Consider the following 15,970-nt stretch of genomic DNA (forward strand, 5'->3'; position numbering starts at 1 on the left):
GTTTCTCCTCCGAGGGCCACTGGCCTTGTTCAAAATGATGGTCCAAAATACAAACATCCAACATCACACCGTATTTCTCACAACTTGCCACCCCATCATGCCATGTCCTAGTGAGATAAGGAAAGGTCCGGAAAAGGCCTGTCATTTATGGAGGTTGACATGCTTCACATAAACTCCAGATAAGCTTCCACCATGGTGGACAAGTTTGATCAGGTGGACCTCTGCCTCGGCTTGCCTCCTTGCTTTTTGCTATCAATGTTCTTGAATCCTTTGTGAATCTTTGTAAAGATGCTCCGAGCTGTCAGTAAACCTGGTAATACTTTCGCTCCTCTAGAAATGGCTGCCTTTTACAGCTAAAAAAGAAAAGCAGATGAGCGCCAAAGCTGCCGGCTGAGATTAAAGCAGATACAACGAGGTTTCACATTCCATAGTCCATGAGTCCAAATGTGCATATGCTACGAAAACTTCAAAAAACCAAGAAAAATCATATTGACTTGCATGCTAGAACAAACTGCAGAAGCATTTGCTCCAGGCAGGCTGAATACAGTTATATCTACTGTTGAGCCAACCAACGCTTGGAGACAAATTGCTTGTCTAACAAAACTGTTCACTAATTCAATATTGCAAGTTTCTTACTCACCAACTTGCCATGAGCTTCTTATAACATATGAATTACACAAGCTACATCGAGTTGATGCAAAAGTCACCCAGTACAAGTTGCACAAATGGTTTCAAATATCATAAATAAACCAAGATGATAAAAGGCGAGACTACCTGTTAAACCACTAGAGCACTTTCAACCATGGATGAAGACACTGAAGGAGACCCTTCTCTGTCCAAGGCTTCTGCAAGATAAAAGCTTGGTAAAACATTAGAAGACCTTGCTAAGCACAAGAACACACAGCCTCAAAATAACACCAAAGCCACAACAGTACAATGCAAAATACAAATGCTTTATTAGTCGAGTGAAGAACCAAAAGAAAAAAGCCTATCTTCACAAGACAAAGAAATGAAAAACACAATGGAAAGGACAAGTTTGGCGCCATAATTTTAGCATTATATTGATGAGGGATAACGCTTTGACATTGAAAAAACAGATGAATATTTCCTGAGGCAGGACAGGCCACGACAAATAGATCCAGGTACAATATATTCTTGCCAAGAAACAATTTTTAAAATCCCGTCAAAGAAAGTCCACAAGCTTTCTGTATCATGATATCCTTGCAGATTCCTTATTCCCTTGAGGATGCGGTGGAATTGTCACCATTGGATGGCCAGCCCTTTGTCCTACAATACAGTGAGCTTGTTAGGCTGCAATAAACTGAACAAATACTAAAGATCATGGTAACTGCTAAACCCTTAGCCCGTCCATTACACTGGAACCTGAACTTAGCAGGCAGCAGCTGCCACAAGCATCTCTTAAAAAGAATTATATAGCTCTATTTACTTGAGAACGGAATATGTAGTAGGAAAGTTACAAAATTACGAACAACATAAGTAAACAATCTTATATCATAGATCATATACAGATCATATAGAAAGGACGGTGATGGTCCAGAGACTCCCAACAACCCCTTCAATCCCTAATTTTGACGGCAAGTTTAAATACCCAAGGGGAAGGGGAATAGTTAGCAATAAGTGGAACAGCAAAAGTTCAATATAAGAACCAATACATATTAAAATATTTTAAATTCAAACGGACAGGCCAAAGAGAAAAGCCATGTAAAAGAATGAAAAAAGTTTGGGAAATGAAATACATGAGTTCAAAGTTTTACTTCTAGCAACAGAACAATCACAATAGGATTTGAATCCAAAACCTGATAGGAGTATGGGACTCAAACCAATATTGGAGTTTTCTGACAAATAATTTTCCGAAAAAAACAATTTTTGTATTTTAAATGCTCTTCCCAAAAAGAAGGCAGTTTTTTTCATGTTCTGAAAAAAACAGTTACAATTTTTTTAAGTGTTTGAAGTTTCCTATGGACAAAAAAGGATTTTTTGAAGTCTGTAGACATGTTTAGGTCGAATTTTGCTAACTGTGGTCAGAAGTCTTCTAGCAAATCATGTCCCCATATTTGATAGTGAGGCAAAAGCCTGTGGCAAGTGAAATAAGAAAAAATACCCCAGGAACTGTCATTGGCAAACAGGCTTTTTCCAGGAGAGCGAGGGCCAATAGTCCAGTAGGAAGGACCCCTTGAATGCATCTGTTCATCTTGGACAAAGGCCACGTGCAATGGATTATTAGACCGTAGGAAAGATTGTTGCCCCAGACGACTAGGAGAGTGCTGCGTGACCATATGAGGCATATGATATGAAGGCTTCGACATAGGGCGGCCATAGCCACAGTGCACATCACGGACTGATGGAGGTGTATCATCTACACGTGCATATGCTTGAGATGGCGCATTTGATCTGGTATAAAAAGAACTAAATTGAAATTATTTCCCCCATAGGCAAAAAGATGTTCATATATAGGGTATTTCTGAAGTTTGCAGATATTAGATTACGCTACCTAAATAAAATCAATTTAAAATAAGAACACACACACACACACACACACACACACACACACACACACACACACACACACACATATATATATATATATATATATATATAGAGAGAGAGAGAGGGAGGGAGGGTAGCATAAGCTACATGAAAACAGTCATCATCATCAGAAACTAGGTAGAAAATGGCACATAAACAAAAACTTCCATTTTACTAGCGAAACAGTAAAAAAGATGAAATAACAGTAAGATTGATGAAAGATGAAATAACAGTAAGATTGATGGACGGATCAGTAGGATCTTAGGTGTGAATATGGCATTGGAATTATTTGTTTAAGCCTTTAATGCAGAGCAAAGGCTAGAACATCATCCTCTTTCTCATTTGAATGTACTCTTGCTTCATAACATACCAATACAGATCTCTACCAGATATCAGTTAGATGGACATATTCTGTAGCCGTTCTTTACCATTGTATTACCAAAGCAGGCGGAAAAAATCTTAAAACATAGTGTGCACATATACAATGTATTATGCTTTTCAATTATGAAGCACTCCACACATTTGTTCTTTCTAGGATCTAATTCCGGACAAGCATAAACTCCTCTGAAGAGACTAAGACCACCCAGAAAATTGTTAAATTATGTACATAATCATATAATGTTATATATATATTTTATATATATATGGTAATACATATACATATATTAATATATATGTATATGTATCTACTCAAATATATATATAAAATATATATTTCTATTTGTTTAGTCATAAGGGTAGTTTAGTCTTTTTCTATATTTTTGCGCACATTCACTTTATGGATGTGATTGTAATTATTTTTATTTTCTTTCTTTTTGTTTTTTTTATTTCTTTTGTAAGTGTACCAAAAGGTACCTTGGGGGGCCCACCAACATAGACGTTGGGCCCTCTCCAACGGTCACATTTGTGACCGTTGGAGGGGCTCCAACGTCTATGGGTGGAGCCCCTCCAAGGCCCCTCTTGTGATGTTATAAATAGGGGTTCTCCCCTTTGTATTTTTTTATGGCTTTGAGTCAAAGCCCAAGTTCTCAATAAATTGATTCCATTGTTTTTATGCCTTTGTGCATTTGTGAGTTATTTGTGGGTTGTGCTCTTTGTGCACAAGTGTTCTAAAGTGTTCTTATTGTGCTTTCGTGGTGGGTTCAATATCAAGAATATTAAGGTCTTGATATTAGTATCTTGTTGGAGATACTTTCACAAAAATATCATACATAATCATTGGAAAATACAAGCAACAAAAGATTGAACCTTTTACTATATTTCAAAAGGTTGTGACAGAAACCAATGTAAGGAGATATCCATTTAGATAAACCAGTCATGTGAAAGACAAATACAGGCACCTTTAATCAAACCATATGCCACTAGCAAGGGTCAAATTATGTATTAAATTATCAATACAGATTAACTAGTGCACACCTGTAACTAGCCACACCGTAATTCAGGGATGGCTGTGCCTGGTTGCAACCACGGTTAAATCTGGCAATTCCGGTAGTTGCATTTGCAGAACCAGGACCGTGGTTAAGGTGCATGCTCCCAGAACATAAAGAACTCACATCGGGACTATCATCTTGCAAAAGAAGATCATCACTGAAAAACAAAGGAAAAAACCTTTAGTATGAGAGTTTATTTTGAAATTCATAAGATTAAGCTCCTAAATGAATAGGCAGCCATGTCAAGATTACATCGAATTTTCACTTGGAAGCACTTTTGGCATCACGTGTTTTTTCATCATGATCTTGTAAAACAGTGAAGACTGCAATAATATGTGTTTCACATCTATAGGTAGAACATACATTATAACAGTTAAGGACGTTGATCAGCATGATGCAGTGAAAGAAAATCACCCCCTTAGGGAGTTGTTCTGTAACTGGAAACAAGGGTATGTTAGCCTTAGTGAGTTATAAATCTTCTGATAAATTTTGTTTACTTTGTTGCATATATCGTGGAACATCAGGTCAAATTACATCGGCCTAAGAGGACATGATAATGGCCTTTGAAAGAAAAAATATGATGTGCTTAAATGAGAATCTGGCTATGCTACACGGATACCCATTTTGACCCCTGTTCTGTATCCCCTTATAAAGACTTTATAAAAATGGTTGTATCCCCATATCCGCAGTCATATCCATGTGACATAGGAATCTGTGAGGTATTTTCACAAGATTTATGGTCCATTTTACCTGGCCCTCCTTGTGAGAATTATTCTCTCAATTTGTGAGACTGATTCTCACAACCCCTATTTTATCACATCATTGCAAGCATGAGAAAATCGGGCTATAAGAGAATGAATTGAACGTTATTCATTCTTCCATTTTGTGAGAATCACAGGTGTGGGATCCAGCTCATGACTGTGATTCTCATGATGATCTTGCAAATGGCCAAGCAAATGTGCCCTTAATGACAAAGCTATACCAACACTTCAAAATGTTCAGTAAAACAGGGAAGAAAAAAAAAGGCTTTATTTCCTTTCAAAAAGTAGAAGACTTTCTACTCTTTCAAGCAAGTGTAAAAACTACCAAAAACAGACACAGTTCTGGAAGACAAGAAGTATGAAAGATACTGTATATGCAAGAAACAAACATGATTCTGATTTCAGTCAAACAGATGACGAGGATGTGAACTGAATAACAATTAACTGTAGCTTAGTAGATGTAAACGCCCACACTTTCTTAGCTTCTTGGATAGAATGGCCCCACAATATACACACCTGTAATTGGGATCCCAGTCCCCTGGATCAGGCATTGATGAACTGCACTCAGGTTTATCACAGGAAGTCTCCATGGAAGAAGAAGCAACACCGTGCAAATAGGGTGCAGAAGAAACTGAAGAAGTTTGATGGCTGGATGAAGCGGATGCAGAAAACGAGCCATTCCCTGGTCTTTGATGTGGCCAGCTTGGATGACCAGAGGACAAATGGATACTATAGGGAGAGCCCATATGCCCTCGAGGTTTTCCTTCAATCTGACTGCCGGTGACTCCATCATTGTGATGCCCCAGCCATTGCTGAGATGATGTATGCTCTTGAGGTGACATGGACATCATTCCAGGCTGCACTAAACTTCTTCTCCTGTTGTATTGACAAACAGCAGCTGCCTTCCCCAAAGGTGATCCATGAACACCACCTCTTGCTGGAGAAGTAGGGCAAAACATACTGGGAGAGCCAGCTGATATTGGAATCTGGGAGCTTGGAGGAGTAAACTGTGAAGGACTAGCACCCAGGGACATTGACCTGAAATTTCCACAAGATGGACTAACACCTAAGCCACTTCCATGTGAAGGATGAGGTGCTCTCCACCAACCATCTGGGCTACTTCCAAGGATTGTGCCCCCTCCCTGTGCCTGGATGTTTAATCCAGATGGTCCAACACTAGAGTAATAAGAATGGAAACCGCCATCTGGATAGCCTTCAAAACTGCTTCCAAGGCCAGCACCATCATTATAGCTACCATAGCTTCCAATGCTACCATAGCTACTGGCGTAGGAAAAGGGAACCACTTGCATGTAGGAGCTGCTCTGCGGTGGCATTCCCTTGTTCATGTTCGTAACCTATTTGAACATGTAATGGGCATTCTCATCCAAACTCAACAGGTACAAAGTACAGATTTTTTTGGATTAGACAAAACAAAATGAGAACCAAAAAATCAGTGATTATTTCTTCCCTCAGAAAAGTTCATACAAGTCCTAGATGGGTGAATATTGATATAAGGAAAACACCAAACCAACCTGAGGAGAGAGGCCAGCAACATACCAATGCCCTGATCCAGGATTATGGCCCACTGTGAGAGGCTGACATACAGGCTGAAACAGATGAGCATCAGTCATTAATGCATGGCAAAAAATTGACTAACCCCATCATCAGGCAAATAGAACTAAACATGGATCTGCTTTCTGCAAGAACTGGGGCATACCTCTAGCGTTCTGTCAATATGGTTTGGCCACAAGTAATAATGCATATGATTATAATCACAAACTCATTTTTCAAGGCATACCAAGAATATGATACCCATTTTCCTTGCATGAACTAGAAAGGCATTCATATGGTTTCATTCAGCAAGCAAAAAGTACCAAACAAGTACTGCGCAGTTTGTAACTCATGAGGGAAATGTTGACTTTTAATCTTTTATTGTCAAGCCCAAACAAGCAGACTTCTATGAAGGCAACGACTTGAGCAGCAGGAGCACATTTTTATAGAAAAACAGAGATGTACTTGGCAGCACATATAGTATAACTCATAATAAGGAAAATACATACAATGAAAGGTGTTTCCGGAGGAGGTTCATATGGGTGTGTGAACGGTTCATTCGTGATGAAAGGATGAAGCATAGCCTGAAAAGAAGAAAGAGGGGAAAAAAATCAAATCAAGCAATCATGGCATGAAAAGATTTGTCAGATGATAATAATACATATTTTGAACATGCATAACATGAAAAACCTGAGATGGAGTCCATCGCTTCACTGGATCAAAATGAATAAGACCTCTCAAGAAATCAACCAGTGCTACCCGAGTTCGATTTTCTGTGATACAAGAAATAGAACATCAGCCTAATCAAACATTTGAAACTTTTCTATTAATATCGGTGAATTACCTTTACTTGCAAATTAATATCATGTGTTCTTCACACTTAAATAAAAATACAAGTTTCAGAATACCTTGAGATATTTCTTCATCAGAAAGGTTCTTCCTGTGCGGATAGTTTGCAATGATGTCCTCAAGCTTCACATAATTGAAATAGTGTTTCCCAATGACTGGTTTTTGTGATTCTCTCTGAAAGGAGACATATGACAGAATACAACGAATGAGGAAAGTAAAGTATGGTCATAAATCTATAATAGATGCAGAGAAAATCCGCTACTCACTGCTTCATACTCTTCTTCAGTTAAAAATTGATAAGCATTTTGGTTTCTTTTACTGGATTTATCACCATCCAAGCAGTGTATGCTACCAACATGCTTGAAGAACTTACTTGCACTTTTAGCATCTCTTAACATATAATCTGGGGGCTGCCCACTGCACAGCGGGAAAAGGAAAGAATAAATTAAAAGCAGCAAATATGCTTAAGTCGATACCTATAGTAGAAATGCATTATGAAAAATATGGTCCAGACTAAATACCTCTAACCAAACTTAAGGCTTGGATGACAAGGTTGAATATGAAGTCGGAGAGAGGATCTATGAAAATTTGGTCTGTGTGACTTCATTTATGGTATATTGGTTGGTGGGACACAATTCCTTTGGAAGAAAGATACCTGAATCTCCTGACCGAATGTCTCTTCTGAATTAGATTTTGAATTACTGTCTAGTTGGTAATTGTGGCCAACCAATTTGCAGGGCTCGGAAGAATGGGAAATTTTCTGTTGCTTTCTTTACAATGCATTTATAGGTCCTGGCGTTGAAAGCTTACCTAGAAAAACATTATGGGTGGCTTGATAACAGGTGTGTCATGTGATCAAAGAACGAGGATAACACAAGATACCACTTCTGGTTATGCCTGACCTTCCAGCAGCTATATTGATTTTCTTGGTCAGGCAGGGGGGGTAATAAACTGGGTGAACACATGTATCAGAGAGCTGCCACTAGGCCATTGGGTTGAACATGTGGGAGAAAATGGAAAACCATATAGAGATGGTAACCGATGTCTACCTGAGAATATTCTAGCATTAAGATGAAAGATAAAAGAATTAGATCTGATGTCATCTTTTGTTCTAATCAAAGTAGATAGGGATTAGTTCACTTCTTCATGTTTGGACTTGAGTTCAGTGATAAACTCTGTTGTGGTATGCTTTGGTTGTATATTTCTACTGGTGACTCCTTGCCACCATGATTTTCATTTAATTAATAAAATTTTCTTCAGAACAGGCTTGCATGACAAATCGACAACACAAGCAAAACATTTTTTTTAGTCATTTAAGAACTTGAAATGAAAATAAATTTTGCAAGAAGTTAAATGGCTTCAGGAGAAGTATAATACGGCAATGTACATGCCCTTATGTAAAGTCACAGCAAAGCGGACTCCGGATAATAGTTAACTGATTGGTAGCAAGTTCCATTTTGTCATGTCCAACATTGTTAGTATCGGATATGTGTTTCATTATCTGCTGTTAAGCAAAGAAAATACAATCTTAATCCACCAAAAATACGAAAACAGATTTCCAGACTTTATATGAAGTTATGAACCATCTCAATCAGAGTATGCTTTCCATTCCATACCCTGTATCCTTTCATCTTCTTGTCTTTTCTTTTTTATATCTTATATTGACCTCCTCTCAATATAGATCCAAGTATATCATCTTCCTCCAAATGTCTTCAGCTTCAAACCGATTTAACAGAGTCTGGAATATTGTGATCCTTGTGTTAGTCTCTCAATATTGATTAGCCATCAACAGATCAACCATAGCTCCACCTAAGTTTATTACTAAATCAACAGCAAGGGAAAGTAGGAAGTGTTTGTTAATATATATATATATATATATATATATATATATATATATTATGCTTATATGCTTTGTAATTAGTAATGTCCTATAGGGGGGCATTTTTGCATTTCCTTATTATGTAATAGGAGCTGTCCATTAGGGGCAGCATTGTACTTTTTACTTTTTTCTGTTATTTTTGTATTCTGACCCTTTCACATTTGTGAAAGGGCATTCTTGTAAATGTCCCTTAGAGTCGTTGGGAGCTCCACAACAGCTCTTAGAGCATTGTAAAGGCCTATTTAAAGAGGCCTTTTGCCTCTCTTTGCCACTAATGTGTGAGTTATTTGTGTTAGCCTTTGTGGCTTATTGTATTTTGCCCATTAGAGGCTTTTGTGTTTGTGCACTCTTTGTAACCCGTTAGTGGCATTGTACTTGTGCACATTGGTTTCATTACAGTGTTCACCATATAATTCCTATCATAAATAGATTGAAAAGGATCAAGGACATATTATGTAGAGTTATTCCATGTTAAGGGAGAATATCCTGGCTTGAACATGGACATTCGTTTGCCTGCCCAATTGCAATGAAATACTGAATTCTTTTGCACAAACATCAATTTTTTTAGCGACGTGATGTTGAAAGAGTTGTTTAACTTCACTAAGAATAAAAGACCTCAAATTACTCGGCAGGTGTCAATTTGATACACAATCAGCTTGTTATAATATAATATCCTGCAGATGAGACAAACAAGGCTTATATGGTGTAGTTTATTGTCATGCTGAAAGGCATGAAAATCTCACAACAGCTTGACTTCATCCTAAGTATTGTTGAGAAATGACATAGTTATCATAAGAGTTGGGTAGTAATACTCATTAAGTACTTTCTTGTATTTATAAGGGCAACTTTGCATTTTAACGTAGAAAGTGTGTAGCAGTCAAAGTAAGAGGTCCAAATCTGCCCATACTCTATTTATTGGTTAGTGATTGGGGGACAACCCCTATTTGTAGTCTGCGCTCATTCTTTTCATCAATGAAATCTCCTTTATGAGCTCTCTCTCTCTCTCTTCTTCTTGTGCATTCACTTGTTGATATGATATCAAATGTATGTTGGGCACTGACATGGGTGTCAGTATTAGTCACTGTTACGAACCGTTCAACAAGGAGGGTTTGAAAAAACTAGATACATGGACACGGATATATATATACATATATATATAAGAGAGAGAAGCAATTAAGTAAAAAAAAACTATTTTTTTTAAGGAAAACATCCTTGATTATCTCTCTCCCTTTATGTGGCATACATCAAAAGTTTGAAAAAAAAGGAGACTTAGTACTTAAATGGGGCTGAGTTGGGCTAGAGTATGGTAATAGCAAGAGAAAGAGTCTTAACCAACTAGCTTGATTCCTTCATCTTTGAGTAGCAACCGAGAGAGACCTTGCAATATAGTGAAGAGATATTGCCGACTCATTTTCATGGAGTTTGAACTTAATAAAATATATGGAGAAAGACCAGGGTTTAAACAAGGTTGACACGAAGTGTCCTACATGGGACACTTTGTATTTAAGATGTCAGACACATGACACCAAATGTCCATTTTTCTCGGACACTTCTATGTTAAAAAATGAAGTGCCTATGAAGTTTCTAGGGGTGCCGATGTCAGTGTCAGAGTCCAAGTGTCCAAGTGTTAGACACTGACATAGCCCTCCAGAAGTGCCAAGGTAACATAGTATCAGAGCCATATCAAAATCAAAGGAGAGATTGAAGGAGTGTGTTGGAGAGGAAGGAGGCTCCATTCATCGTCAACTGAAGATCTGTCTCGGGATGTGTTGTTGACTTCATCAACGTACTGGACAGTTAGCAAGGTCAGATGATTTTCCTTTAATTGAGTTGTGGATTTGATAGTTTGCAATTTTAGGAGTTTATTGAATAAAAAATCTCGTCATTTGGAGAAATATTGGATTTCCTGTGGAATTTCTAATATTTTTTGTGTTGAGTGTTTTCTTGGTCAGATTTAACAAGTTTGTTGATTATGATCAAATTCTTAGTTCTTAATGGTGGAGAATACTTATGTTTGGGTCGTATTTGAATGAGGAATTTGCAGATAGCATTTTTGGGTTGTGTTTTGGTGGTGATGTTGTGATCCATTGAGGTTTTTTCAGTTCCATCAGGCGGTAACCATATTTCTCATCATTAAGACCATGGACCTTATTCGCTCTAATATTGTGAAGTTACCTGAGTTTTCTTGAAGTAACCTGGAATATCAACCTCTTGTGGTGCATTATGTGTTAGGTTGTTTGGTCAGCCTTTGATATCGACAGTTCAGCCTTTGATAAGTGTAATACCTCGTAATTTTTCCCATATTTTTAAGCTCGAAAATATAATTTTTAATCAAATATTTAAGTTTAATATGTCGAAATTGCTTAAAATCATTAAATATGGCTGATGTCAATGGGGGTCTGGACTTGGTCCAGGGCCCATATTTTTAAGCTCGAAAATATAATTTTTAATCAAATATTTAAATTTAATATGTCGAAATTGCTTAAAATCATTAAATATGGCTGATGTCAATGGGGGTCTGGACTTGGTCCAGGGCCCATTGAAGATATTTAAATATGATATGTAAAACATGTGAAATTTATTTAATTTAACCTTTAATATCGAGCAAAATTCAGGTTAAAATTAAGTTAAATTCAGGCGAAATTCAGGTTCTAGGACCGTAGTTAGATCCATTATGGAACGTAGATCTCATAGAAAATTTGTTTTATCGAATTCGGATATGGGTTGGTTTAGAAAATGCGTTTTTCAAATTTGACCGGCCCTACTTTGGGTCTTTTTCATTTTGGATTGGACTTGACCCGCTCCGTTTACATTAGGTTGACATCAATATGGATCTGGACCTAGTCCAGGATCCATATTGACTAGTGCCTTGTATGGGTTAAGATCCAAATGGATATGAATTTGGATCATGGGTCCAACCCAAACCTATAATCCATCCATAACTTATTCAAAACACAAAAAAATGAATTTAAACTTTAAAAAACATATATATATATATATATGTGTGTGTGTGTGTGATATATATATTTATTTTTTTTAGAAGACATGATAAGGTAGAGTTCTACCTTGGGTAGAACTCTACCCCACTTAATATACCCATCTAGAAGGGGGTGGCCCCCCAAATGTGGAAACTTCCTCCACAAGATAAGAAAATAATAATAATAATAATTAAGAAGAACGTACTTTGGGTAGAACTCTACCCTTATCTATCTAGAAGGGGGCGTCACCCCCTTATGAGAGGGAGTCTCTCATTATAAAAAGAGAGGGATTAAACTCATCTCTAAAATTGTGTGCTGAAAAAAAAATAGAGAGAGAGAGAGAGGAAGAAAGGAGAAAAAAAGAGAGAAGGGGAAAAAATGAAAGAAAGAGAGAAAAAGAGAAGGGCATTACCTTCTCCACCATGTTCTTTTTTTTCTCTATTCTTTTGCATATTTTCAGCAAACAAGGTACGGGTTTCTCTCTTTTTTCGATAGAATGAGGGTTTAGCATGTCTTAAATCATATGGGTGTAAGGCTATGTAACAGGGATTCGGCTAGAAGGGTGCCGCACCCGCGTCGACGCGGGTGCGGTCAACCCATCCCTAAGTGCGTTGACCGCACCTAAGGTCATTTCAGTCCATTTTTTGGATTTTTTTTTAAAATTTTGCCCTATGAAATGGGCTGCGGAATTTTAAAAAAAAAATCTTGGTGTGTGGGGGGGGGGGGGGGGGGGCGCTGCCCCCCTGGACCCCGCCCGCTGACCGTGCAGCAGGACCCGCACCGGGGGGAACCCCCGGACCCCCCTTATATATATATATATATATATATATATATATATATATATATATATATATATATATATATATATACATTTTTGCCCCTACCGCACCCCCGCACCCGGGTTTTTTGGAAGTGCCGAATCCCCGCGCCCATGTGACATAGGTGTAAGGGCTGAACATGTCAGAAAATTTCTACATGCATATTCCATGTATTTTTGAAGTTCTTGATGCTTAAAACTGAATTTCTGCATCCATGAACATGTCTGAAAATTTCTGCATGCATATTTCATGTATTTTTTATGTTCTTGATGCTTAAAACTGAATTTCTGCATCTATGAACATGTTTGAAAATTTTTGCAAGAATATTTCATGTATTTTTTATGTTTTTGATGCTTAAAATTTATTTTCTGCATCCCTGAACATGTCTACAAATTTCTACATGCATATTCCATGTATTTTTTGTGTTCTTGATGCTTGAATACATGTTTTTGCATTTCAAATCATGTCTGAAAATTTTTGCATGCATACCCTGAATATTTTTTCATTGTTCTTGATGCTTAAATCCATGTTTCTACATCATGGACCATTCCTGCAAATTTTTGCATATATTTGTTGCATTCTTGATGCGTAAATTGATGTGTCTACGATCTTATTGTTTTATCTTGCTTATCGTAGTAGATATATGGATACATAATAGCGACCCTGTTTAATGTTGTTGAATATATATATATATATATATTCTTGACAGCGAATCTGTCATGTATCCCAAATTGTATATATACATATCTATACACAATTTGGTTGTCGATCGCAGTATATATATATATATATATATATATAGCTGACATCAAATATGCTATGTATCGCAGATTGTATATATATACATATCTATACGCAATCTGGTTTTCAATTGCAGTACAGATATATATCGCAGATCGTGTGTGTGTGTGTGTATATATATATATATACACACACGCAATATGGTTTCCGATTGCAGTACATGCAGTGACAGCAAGCCTGTATATATATACAGATCCATATGCAATCTGGTTTTCGATTGCAGTATATATATATATATATATATATATTCACAGCTGACAGCAATTCTGTTATGAATTGCAGATTGTTCATATACGTATCTATAGGCAATCTGGTTGCCGATTGCAGTATAGACACGTATATATATGGTTGACAAAGATTTTGCTGTCACCGATTGTTTATATATATCTATACGCAATCTGTTTGCTAATTTCAGTATATATATATATATATTGGACAGCGATCTGGACTGTGATCGAAGCATAGAGGTATATATTGTGCAGTTTTGGTTATGTTTCGCAACACATATATATGTATATCTATAACACATAGTTTGATATGCATTCGCTAAATCGCCATGATTGTACCATGAATTGTGAACGTGAAAATTTAGTTGTTTTATGTGTTTCATGTTCACTAAAAAATCGTGCAATGCTAATTTGTTGTGATAATGCTCGATCCACTAAGAGGCCATTGAGGGTTGTCAACATGTGTTGCTTACGAAATTTTATATTGTGATTTTTGCATTGCAAAATGATTTTGTTGGAAATTGATTTTCCTGAATTAATTACAGTGTTGAATTTGATGTGGCAAGAACCTGAATTTGTTATTGCAAGTTGATTTGCATAATTGTTCTTGTGTAAAGAACTTTTGATTAATTAAGACGATAAAAGAGACCAAACAATGTAATAATTTTTTTTCCTGGTGTCCCTCGGAAAAGGTGGGAACTTTGGATGGCGGTTGTGGGGGATCGTGAGGATACTAAGCACTGTGTGCATTTGTTGTCTCTAAGAACCCGACGTATGGTTCATGTTCCCGACCACGATTGTAGGGAACTTCCAGCCATTTTGCCTGAGGGTGTTGTTGTTGACTCAACTGTAGTTATTGGTATACCAAAAAGTGGCATCAATAGATAATGATTTTCTTGATGTCTCGACATTAGGTGATGATTCCTAATGTCCCGATGGATGGTGAAGATTCTTAATATGGGTCGGGAAACAAGTATGAAACTCAATAATTAAAATACAAATTGTGTGGTAAGCTATGAGTGGGAATTGCCTTGAACCTCAAGAACTTTACTCGTTTTAATATCTGCGAATTTGTAAGAAATTGAGAATTAAATTTGTGTGCATTTAATAGGGACATGCATGCAAAAGCAATTCCGATATTAACTTAAAAAGTTATTCATGCATCTCTAAATATTTAGCATTAATTTCATGCATCCCTGAATGTTTGATCTAGCATGAAATTGTTGAATGCATGCTTGAACTGCTTAGATGGTAAGTTAGTTCTGATAATCAGTTGTTTGTTATTCTTCTTAAACTTGTGTTTGATTTAATTTATGTTATTTTCTTACTGTTGGATTTTTAGAGGATCTTGTACGAGAACTTTGATTCTTACCCATTTTATAAAAAATGTTTTTTAGGCACTGAGGCTCCATGATGTGAGGAACTTGCTGACTGGAGGGAGGTTTATGATTTGGTGGCCCAGGTTTTGATGTGCATCAGATTGACTAGAGTGAATTTTCTTGAATTTATGAACTTTATTGACATATTTGATTTAATGAATAAAGTTCAGTTCATCGTTTGAATTTACTCTATATCTGAAATGGTTGATGGGCTATGAATATTAAATCGGCAATGTGCCCCTGGTCCTTGGGAGGTTTTCCGCAATTGTGTTTTTAAAAAAAATGTGTTTTTCGAGGGTCAATTTAGGGTTGTTACAATAAAACTATTGGTAGTGGCCATGTTCTTTATATCATGTGGACTGTTTAACTGAGATTGCTCTGGATATATAACGTAATGTTGTTGTCTTGTTGTAGTTGTTTTCCTATGCAGCTTATTGGAAAGTGCAATTAGAGGTTGTTGGTTGGTTTGAAGGTGTAATTCGGTCTTGAATTACAATTTGGATTGGTGAATTATGGAGAGGAAAGACAGTCTTCAGATTATTCACATTAAGCACGACGGGACCAATTATTCATATTGGTCAGAGTATGCAAGGAACTGTCATCAAAGGTTTTGGGTATGGGGGATACCTTGATGGTACTAGGCAGAAACCAAAAAGTGATGATGAGAATTATGACACAACCTTTGAAGAGTGGGATAAAGATAATGCAAATCTCAAGTCATACTTGTTGGGCTCAGTTGAGCAAAATATT

At 36.9% G+C, this 15,970-nt stretch overlaps 1 protein-coding gene across 3 annotated transcripts in view; it reads right to left on the reverse strand.

Annotated features, from left to right (window-relative positions):
- Nucleotides 1-933: 933 nt before the first annotated feature.
- Nucleotides 934-15,970, reverse strand: part of LOC149819013 (dual specificity protein kinase YAK1 homolog) — a 46,020-nt gene continuing 30,983 nt past the window's right edge. For 2 of the 3 annotated variants that reach the window (XM_089985495.1, XM_089985497.1), the window contains exons 10-18: nucleotides 7,405-7,555; nucleotides 7,198-7,312; nucleotides 6,980-7,062; nucleotides 6,799-6,873; nucleotides 6,271-6,345; nucleotides 5,255-6,093; nucleotides 3,964-4,134; nucleotides 2,123-2,427; nucleotides 934-1,287 (exon numbers count right to left, since the gene is read on the reverse strand). In XM_089985495.1, coding sequence (XP_089841621.1) covers nucleotides 1,211-1,287; nucleotides 2,123-2,427; nucleotides 3,964-4,134; nucleotides 5,255-6,093; nucleotides 6,271-6,345; nucleotides 6,799-6,873; nucleotides 6,980-7,062; nucleotides 7,198-7,312; nucleotides 7,405-7,555 — 1,891 coding nt within the window. In that variant the 3' untranslated portion in view covers nucleotides 934-1,210. The remainder of the gene's footprint in view (nucleotides 1,288-2,122; nucleotides 2,428-3,963; nucleotides 4,135-5,254; nucleotides 6,094-6,270; nucleotides 6,346-6,798; nucleotides 6,874-6,979; nucleotides 7,063-7,197; nucleotides 7,313-7,404; nucleotides 7,556-15,970) is intronic. The other variant, XM_089985496.1, reaches the window with a different exon arrangement.

This window comes from Nuphar pumila, chromosome 13, assembly GCF_984573655.1.
Source record: "Nuphar pumila chromosome 13, dmNupPumi1.hap1.1, whole genome shotgun sequence".
NCBI lineage: Eukaryota > Viridiplantae > Streptophyta > Magnoliopsida > Nymphaeales > Nymphaeaceae > Nuphar > Nuphar pumila.